Source organism: Loxodonta africana, chromosome 7, assembly GCF_030014295.1.
Source record: "Loxodonta africana isolate mLoxAfr1 chromosome 7, mLoxAfr1.hap2, whole genome shotgun sequence".
Lineage (NCBI taxonomy): Eukaryota > Metazoa > Chordata > Mammalia > Proboscidea > Elephantidae > Loxodonta > Loxodonta africana.
Window position 1 is genome coordinate 29,448,771 of NC_087348.1, and position 10,512 is coordinate 29,459,282.

General features: G+C 35.5%; 1 protein-coding gene across 1 annotated transcript; it reads right to left on the reverse strand.

The window, feature by feature from the left end:
• Positions 1-552: 552 nt before the first annotated feature.
• Positions 553-1,503, reverse strand: LOC100662811 (olfactory receptor 10AG1-like). Its single transcript, XM_023542600.2, has one exon. The coding sequence runs from the start codon at positions 1,495-1,497 to the stop codon at positions 553-555; it is 945 nt and encodes a 314-aa protein (XP_023398368.2). The 5' UTR covers positions 1,498-1,503.
• Positions 1,504-10,512: the final 9,009 nt, after the last annotated feature.

The window sequence follows — 10,512 nt, forward strand, 5'->3', positions numbered from 1 at the left end:
CAACAATTTCAACATTCATAATTCAGTGACATTAAATACATTCTTCACCTTGGGCAACCACTACCATTTCCCTTTTACAAATTATTCCACCACCATTAACATAAACTCAATGCCTCCTAGGCAAAAATTATCCTATTCCTCACCCCCTTAATTACTACTAACCTTTGGCTGCTATATATTTCCATATTTCATAAGTGAGATCATGAAGTCTTTGTCCTTGGGCGACTGACTTATTTCACTCAGCATAAAGTTTTCAAGTTTCATCTACGTGTTGTGTTTATCAGGACTTTATATCTCTTTATGACTGAATAATATTGTATGCACCACATTCATCTACTGATGGACATTTAGGTTGTCTCTACCTCATCATGGAAACTCTGGTGGCATAGTGGTTAAGTGCTACGACTGCTAACCAAAGGGTCGGCAGTTTGAATCCGCCAGGCACTCCTTGGAAACTCTATGGGGCAGTTCTACTCTCTCCTGTAGGGTCGCTGTGAGTCAGAATCGACTCGACGGCACTGGGTTTGGTTTGGTTGTGGCTACCTCATTATGCTACTTTTTAAGAAAAAATTTTCTCAGTGCAGCAATAACGTCCTTGTTTCTAAGGCTGTATATCATGGGATTAAACATCGGAGTCACTGTGGTGTAGAAAAGAGAGAACAGCTTGTCCATTCCTGCAGAATGATTGGATCTGGGTCTTAAATAGGTGATGGCACCGGATCCAAAGAATAAAACCACAACCAGCAGGTGGGAAGAACATGTGGAGAAGGCTTTAGCCTGTCCTGAGGCTGTTGGCAGCTTTAAAATGGTGCAAATGATTTTACTGTAGGAGGCAAGTATCAACGTAAAAGGGACAGCAACGAAAAACATAGCTACAGCACAGACAGACATCTCATGAACGAAAGTGTCCCCACAGGCCAACTTGATAATGGGAGGGATGTCACAGAAGAAGTGGTTAATTTTGTTAGAATCACAAAAATGCAGACAGAAAATCTGAGCTGTTTGCCCTATCTGGACTGGGATGCCAATGACCCAGGAGCCAACTGCTAGCTGGACACACATCTTTTGGTTCATGACTAGAAGATAGCGCAGAGGGTTACAAATGGCCACATAGCGGTCATAAGCCATCACTGCCAGGAGGAAACATTCAGTGGCTGCCAGCATAAGAAAGAAGCACATTTGGGTGGCACATCCCAGCACAGAAATGCTTCTATCCTGAGTCCAAAGATTCACTAGCATTGTGGGGAGAATGACAGTTACATAAGAAATTTCCGATAAGGAAAAATTTGCCAGGAAAAAATACATGGGTTTCTGTAATGCGGGATCAAGTCTGGTTAGTATTATTATGAGGCTATTTCCAATTATAATAATTATGTAAATGATAGAGAACACTCCAAATAGAAACTCTTGGAGATTTGAAAGGTCAGAAAATCCCAGCAGTAGAAATCGCATCACTGTAGAGACATTGCCTTCAGCTTTTTTCACTTCGTGTTTCATCTGTAGGAAAGATTAAATCAGAAATACAAGTTACTTTGCTTTTCTTGGCTTTTGTACTCTCACTTGCAAACTGGAGATAGTGTGCCTTACAATTTTTCCAGTTCCCTATAGGAACAAATCCTGTGAATGACAGTTACTCTAAAAAGATGGTCAAGTGTATTTTTAAATTATTGCTCAATAAATCCCCAACAAACATTTTCTTTTTTTTTTTTTTCCTGCTAAGAGTTTCCTTATGTTTCCTTGTTTCTGTTGATGGTATATGTGATTTTAAATTTTGTTATTCACATAAACTTTCAAAATCTCTAAATTTGAAATTATATTCAATGGTAGCAATTATTATTTCATTCTTTTATTGGCATGCTTCCCTCTCAACTCTGCCTTCCAATGTTATCAATTGAAACTTAATGTTATTACCCATAGAAATACTCCGTTAGTCATCTATCACAGTATTGAACCATTTAAATGTAGTTAATAGAAAATGGTGATTTTCCTACAGTATCTCAAAACCCTTGTTTTGCTTTAACATACTGTAAATTGAGGCTATTTTGTTACAAAACATGATGATGAGTTAACACCAAATGTTATGAACTGATATTTAAACTTTAAATATCTGTTTATATTTCAATGTAAGATCTGTGAAGTCGGAAGTCATCATTTTTATTCACATTTTGTAGTCAGGCATAAGTTAGAAACAAGTTTACCTAGCATTTATGCTTCAGAAAGCAATTTAACTAGAATGTTCATTTATTTATTCTTTATACACACCTGCTGTATAAGAGAAACATTAACCACAACTCATCCATAATATTCTCCTAAATCATTCCATCCTTACTACTTGCTGTCTTCCTGCCGACCTCAATTGTGCCGTTCGGTCTTCTCTCTTGCACACAGTGCATGTTGCACCCACATGAGTGTGTTAGGCTGTGACTGTCAATTTCTATTATGTGCTTTTCTTACCCCTATTCCTACTTTGTTTCTTATAGGATTCAATATTTTTTTCTGTGCAATGCTTAGAATTTTGTTCAACGAAACATGATTTATTAATATCCGTATAACTAAAAAACCAACTCGTTGCCATCAGGTTGATTCCAATTCATAGAGACCCTATAGGACAGAGTAGAGCTGCCCCATAGGGTTTCTAAGGCTGAAATCTATACAGAAGCAGACTGTTGGTGGGCTCGAACTGCTGACCTTTCAGTTAGCAGTCATATAGCTTGATTTAATAACTTACTTGCTAGATTATATAAATGAATCAAATTGGTTGAGTCTTTAGAATAATTTCCAGGTAGTAAGTTTGGCCTCCTACCTAAAGGTGACCTGATTCCCACCATTACTAGATTAAAGAGTGTAATTTTTTTTTCCTTTATGTGTGAGTTAAAGAATAATACTCATTTTATTCACTCTTAAAAAATTAGCACATTACCATGTTTTCAGTGAATGCTAGATAACTTCCATATTATGTATAAATTAATTTGAAAGTAAATACAGATGGTTGTTTTTAGTGGTTAGTTGCGTTGAGTCCATTCTAACTCACGGAAACTCCACCTGTTCAGAGTATATCTGTTCCACAGGATTTTTAAGCCTGTGACCTTTTGGAAGCAGATTGCCAGGCCTATCTTTCAAGGCACCTCAGGGTGAATTCAAGCTGCCAACCATTTGGCTAGTATTCTAGCACTTAACTGTCTGAACCTCCCTGGGACCTCTCAATAGAGATTAACCTACCAAAAGGAGTCTCACTTATGTCTGTATACTAAAGTTATTAAAACTCTGGTGGTGTAGTGGTTAAGAAGTACAGCTGCTAACAAGAGGTTGGCAGTTCAAATCCACCAGACTCCCCTTGGAAACCCTCTGGGATGGTTCTATTCTGTCCGATAGGGTTGCCGTGAGTTGGCCTGCATCATGTCCTATAGGAGACAAAATTGGGACAGTAGGAACATTTGGACATTCTGTGGATTTTCTGTGACTAAGTAAAGGAAAAACAAATAGCTGCTTATTTTAGCATCTACAATATTCTAGATTAAATAGTAGAGCATTAAACGGATTTTCACAATCATTATCTGGCACAGTTCTCCCAATAAAAATTGGATTGTAGGGGATGTTAAAGGTACTGTGAATCTTCAGGACGGTCAGAAAGTAGTGTCTAACACACAATGTTAATATGACATGATTTAATTTTTTAGATTGCACAACCCACATTTTCTTTCACTTCACTGTTCTACAAAACTCTAATCACGTTTCACTGACCTTTGTTATTCAATCTGGAGCCTAATGCATGGAAAATGGTCAAAACTTTTTTTTAATTTTCGTCACCATTGTGCATCCCCCAACCACACTTGATCTGACCATTGCCCTCAGAAACTGTATCCCCATTATTTTGTCTGATTATTTCATAAACTCTTCTCTCAATCTTAGACTCCCTGTCTGCATTATTCCCACTGATCAAGCAGAGCAGTACACCTGAAAAGAAACCTGAAATTAAGGTCTGAAGAAACAAGAAAAGGAAACAGCTAAGCTTGCAAACAGGAATCTAGTGTCCTACATCTCCTACAGCTACTGAAATCTTTATTCTATAATAAGGAGAAAACTATTATGAACACTAAAAATGATTCTCAATGTAAAGCCACTTTTAAAGTAAGAAATATAATCATTCACATTCTACCTGGCTTTTGCAAATCTTTAGAAGCTATTATTTATACAACTCAGAAAGAAAATAACTAGATACACATGTTGGCATTTCTATTTTTATTCAAACACTTTAGTTTTGTGATCTTCATACTTTGTTTGGGGTAGAGATTTTGTTGTCAACTAAAATATCATTACCAAATGTAAACCCATTGCCATTGAGCCAATCCTGACTCCTAGTGACCCTATTGAACAGAATAGAACTGCCCCACACAGTTTCCAAGGAGTGTCTGGTGTATTCAAACTGTCTAACTTTTGGATAGCAGCCGAAGCTCTTAACCACCAGGGTTTCCAAGCTTCATCAGAGTATATATACATATTCGCCAGAGGAGTGTATACATATATATATTATACAAATATGCATATATAATATATATATATGCACACACACACATATCTATACCTTCATTTAAGAGCAAGTTTAAAACTAAATAAAAACCAAACCAAACCCATTCCCATCGAGTCAATTCCAACTCATAGTGACCCTGTAGGACAGAGAGAACTGCTCCATAGGTTTTCCAAAGAGTGCCTGGCGGATTCCAACTGCTGACTTTTTCGTTAGTAGCCATAGTTCTTAACCAGTATGTCACCAGGGTTTAAAAATAGAAGATAGGAAATAAATGTTAGAAATTGGTGAATGCAATTCAGGGGAGTTTTTCCTCTAGTAGAAGTATCTAATGATAAAAAGAAAACAACATATCTTTAGTACTTTCAGATACTCTTTAGTAAACAAATAATTCCTTAGATGGCAGTAGGATACAAACACATTTCAATTATATTCATTCACTACCTTGTTCTTTATACATATATATTTTTTTGAGATATGATCCATAGATTTAATACTTGTAAAATATTTAAAACCATGCTTACCATAATCAATCAATAAATGTTAGTACTTAGGATAATGATGATAATGATGAAGACTGTAAGTTTTGATAGATTGGCCCATTGTATTACCAAGCTCTTCTCCTTTTATTCTCATTTCATCCTATAATCATGAAAATAAGAAAAGTAAAATGACTATCTGAGCAGTGTTTGAAATTAAACAAAAGAAAAAAAAAATTTTAGTTTTATAAAATTGAATGCTTTCTGCTGATGCTTAAAAGGCAAAGATACACATAAAAATAAATTTGATATTGGACAGAAATAGTTTACGCTTACCTGTTTGATTAAGGTAAATTTCATGCTTACCTTTAGTGATTGAGTTCAAAGTCAGAAAACGACAAGATTTTTGTAACAGTTAAATAATTCACTTTTATTAGAACAGGTTGACCACCTTCTAAAATGTATTCTACTTCCAGAACAAATAGTCCTCTTTAAATAGGAAATTGCCTCTGCCCTGGGGAACAACTCCTTTCCCAGGTTACTTTCTAATTGAACTAAGCCATTTTGCCCGCCACTCAAGCAGTTTGCTACATTAATCAAAAACTTATGTGTTGAAATTTTGTTGAGAATTCTACTGAATGGATAGATTGCTTTAGGTAGTATTAACATCTTAACAACATTAGGTCTTCAATCCATGAGCACAGGATATCCTTCCATTTATTTAGGTCTTCTTTAATGTCTATCCAGGTCTATACAGGTCTTTTACTCCCTTGGTTGAATTTATCCTGAGTTATTTTATTCTTTTAAATACCATTACAAATATAAATGTTTCCTTAATTTTCTTTTTAGATTGCTCATTGCTGATGTACAAAAACCCAAGTGATTTTTCTGTAAGGATTTTACCAACAAAGTGAAGAGGCAACCTACAGATTGGGAGAAAATTATTGGGAGCCATATATCTGATAAGGGTATAATGTCTAGAATATATAAATAACCCCTACAACTTAACAAAAACACAATTCAACCAAAAAAAAATGGAAAAGGACTTCAACAGGTATTTCACCGAAAATGTGATACAAATGGTCAATGAGAAAATGAAAAGATGCCTAACATTATTAGTTAATGCAAGCTAAAATGACAATTAGATATTATTTTAGCCCCACAAAGATGGTTATGATTAAAAAAAACTGAAAATCAATAGGTTTTGGTGAGGATGTGGAAGAAATCAGGACACTTACCCTTTGCCTGTAAAATGGTACAGCTGTTGAGGAAACACGTTTGTTAGATCTTCAAAAAGTCTCATATAGAATTACCATATGATACAGCAATTCCAGTACCAAGTATATACTCAAAAGTACTAAAATCAAGACTATTAACAGATAATTTTATACCAGTGTTTATTGCAGCATGATTCGTAATAGCTAAAATTTGGAAACAACCTAAATGACCATAAGCAGATGGGCGTGGTACATCCATAAAATGGAACATTACTCAGCCATAAAGAGAAATGAATAGGAATTGGAATGGGAATTCCAGAACACTTAATTGTGCTTATGAGGAACCTGTACATATATCCAGAGGCAGTTGTTCAGACAGAACAAGAGGATACTGTGTAGTTTAAAGTCAGCAAATATTGTGTCATGGCTATATCCTTTCACCGCACCTATTCAATCTATATGCTAAGCAAATAATCCCAGAATCTGGACTATATGAAGAAGAAAGGAGCATCAGGATAAGAGGGAGACTCATTAACAACCTGTGTTATGCAGATGACACAACCTTGCTTGCTGAAATTGAAGAGGACTTGAAGCACTTACTGATGAAGATCAAAGACAGTAGCCTTCAATATGGATTGCACCTAAACATAAAGAAAACAAAAATCCTCACAACTGGTCCAATAAGCATCATCATGATAAACAGGAAAAGATTAAAGTTGTCAAGGATTCACTTTACTTGGATCCACATTCAACACCCATGGAAACTGCAGTCAAGAAATCAAAAGATGCATTGTATTGGGCAAATCTTCTGCAAAAGGCCTCTTTAAAGTGTTGAAAAGCAAAGATGTCAGCTTGAAGACTAAAGTGCACCTGACCCAAGCCACGGTATTTTCAATGGCATCATATGTATGCTAAAGCTGAACAATGAATAAGGAAGACTGAAGAACTGATACTTTTGAATTTTGGTGTTGGCAAAGAACACTGAATATATCATGGACTGCAAAAAGATTGAACAAATCTGTCTTGGAAGAAGTGCAATCGGAATGCTCCCTAGAAGCAAGGATGCTGAGACTGCAGCTTACATACTTTGGACATGCTGTCAGGAAGGATCAGTCCATGGAGAAGGACATCATTCTTGGTAAAGTAGAAGGTCAGCAAAAGTGAGGAAGACCATCAACGAAATGGACTGACACAGTGGCTGCAACAATGGGCTCAAGCATAACAACAATTGTGAGCATGGCGTAGGACTGGGCAGTGTTTTGTTCTGCTGTACATAGGGCTGCTATGCATGATTATCTTTGAGATTGTAATAGTCAATTAGATTGCACTAAAACTCATTTCATCAAAGAGCTTTATGAGTTAAGGGAAGTATATGTTCATGGAACATATATCAAGAATTTTTGCATTGTGACTTGGAGTCACAAAATAGTATGTGGCCTGTTTTCTCTGAACTATGATATTGAGCACCCTCTACATGTTGTTTGTCTCATTCAGGATGCCATTATCTGCCAGGGAAGTAATAAATTCTAGTATTAAGAACTAAGTTCTCATGAATTTTTTCATATATATATATATATATATATTTTTTTTTTTTTTTTACTCTCTTGTGCCATTACTCCCTTTAGTCTCCGGTATCCTTTCCCCTGTTATTGAGGTAAGCTTACAAAATTTTCAAAAGACTGAAAATTATGTTTTGAAATGAATGAAATTTCAATACTTGATAATTAGCAAAAATCATACTAATAATCACATCATTATTGAGATGTATTTAGGTCAGATACATGGGACATTTCATTTCTTTACTAGTATTCCAACGATTTTTTTTTGGAAAGGTAGAAAGTTAAAAAAAAGACTACATAATGAAAACTTTCTTCCACCACTCTATGAAAGCACTGATAATTATAGTGTAACAATTACAACTTTTTAACAACAAATGGTAAAATACAGTTTTAATAAAGTTTTCTTTGTTCCCAGTAAGGTTTATAGGTTGACTCCCATAAGCATAAAAGGCATTGGCAAAAGTGGTATCTAAAACTTTCTCTCTTCCTATTTTGTCTAGCCCAAACTTGATTATAGACTGAAATATTTAGTTAATAATTAATTAATTTGTTCAATTATCTATGTGATTTTGATTTAGCATATTTTCTAATTCTAGTTTAGTATTTAGATTTATATCTTCTCCTTCCGATTATTTTCTAATACTGTTCTCAATATTTCTTTGCACATCTATTGCTTCATTTTAAGATATGTCTTTGTATAAATTATATTTTAAAATCCAAAAAGCATTTTAACACATATCAGTTTTATATGAATATAATCCTAATTTCTCTCCATAAAAAGAAAAAAAGTCCTATGATCTTACTTCCCATATTTTCTAAGCCTCTGAATGCTCTACTTGGCCATTTCAACAGTTTGGGTCTTAGTATATGTGCCATTTCTTATCATTTTATTTATTCTTGTATTGCTACTGATCGTATTGCAAGAGGAAGAAAACTTCGCTCTCCTATGTGAACATATATGTCATGTTTCCCAGCCATGTGTGATAAAGGCCATTCTCTTTAGCACTGGTATTTGGCATATAACTGCTGGTTCAATATTTAAATACTTATATTTTATGGTGTTCTGTACTGTCTCAAAGAAAACCCATTAGTTTTTTTATTGGTATATAGTGATAGAATAATGGTCCCCAAGAGATAGCCACATCTTAATCCCTAGGAACTGTGAATATGTTACTTAAAGGGGACTTTGCAGATGTGAATAGTTATGAATCTTGAGATGGAGAGATTAGCCTAGAATTCCTATTGTGATATGAAATGTGTTCTCAGGAATGTAGGTTTGGGTACCTTAATGAGTATGGTATGGCAAGTATTTAACATGCTCTCATACGATGTATAAATTCTGTGGATATGGACAGCTCGACATATCTCATTAGTCTTTTGCAGAATTTAATATACTTAAAGTAGCAATGGGGGTAATAACAAGAAAGGTATTAGAACGGCCCATTTCAATATTTTTCACATGCAACACTCAGTGACATCGATCATGTTTGTTCTGTTATTCAACCATCACCGTAAGCGATTGCCAAGTATTTCCATCACCCTTAACTGAAGCTTAACGTCCCATAAGGAATGAAATCCCCCGCTTTCCCCTCCCTTTTGCCCAACCCTGGAAACCACTAATAAACATTGGTCTCTATACACATGACCATTCTAAATATTTTATGTAAGTAGGATTATACAATATCCTTCCTTTTGTAACTTACTTATTTTACTCAGTATAATGTTTAAAAGATTCATCTACGTTGTAACTTGTTTCAGGACTTCATTTCTCATTGTTGCTGTTGTTAGGTGCCGTCGAGTTGATTCTTGATACATGCTCCAAGAACACATACTTCCCTTAACTCATAAAGCTCTTGGGTAAAATGAGTTTTAGTACAACCTAATGACTATTACAATCTTGCAGATAATCATGCTTAGTTTCCACATGTAGTTTTCCAGAGAGGCATTATGCCTAAGATGTTACTATTATTAATAGGATAATGCATAAATTGTCTTTGTGCAGGGGACAGAATAGATAATCACACTTGTGAGTGTGTGTCTGTGTGTCTGTGTATACAGACAATCATTGTTGTTAGGTGTTGTTGAGTTATTTTTGACTCATAGTGAACCTATGTGAACCATAGCAAACAGATTGAAACACTGCCTGATCCTGTGCCATCCTCATGATTATTGTTATGCTTGATCCCATTGTCGCAGCTACTGTGTCAATCCATTTTGTTGAGGGTCCTCTCTTTTTTGTTGACCCTCTACTTACCAAGCATGACGTCCTTTTCCAGGGACAGATCCCTCCTGAAAATATGCCCAAAGTATGTGAAATAGAGTCTCACCACCCTTGCTTCTGAGGAGCATTCTGTTTGTACTTCCTCCAAGACAGATTTGTTCCTTCTTTTGGCAGTCTGTGGTATATTCAATACTCTTTGCCAACAACATAATTCAAAGGCATCAGTTCTTTAGTCTTCCTTATTCATTGCCCAACTTTCAAATGCATATGAGATGATTGAAAACACCATGGCTTGGGTAAGGCCCACCTTAGTCCTTAAATTGACATCTTTGCTTTTGAAGGCATCAAAGAGGTCTTTTGAAGCAGATTTGCCCAATGCAATGTGTCATTTGATTTCTTGACTGCTGCTTCCATGGGTGTTGATTATGGATACAAGTATAATGATATCCTTGAGGGAGGGGCCAAGATGGCTGACTAGGTAGAAGCTACCTCGGATTCCTCTTGCAACAAA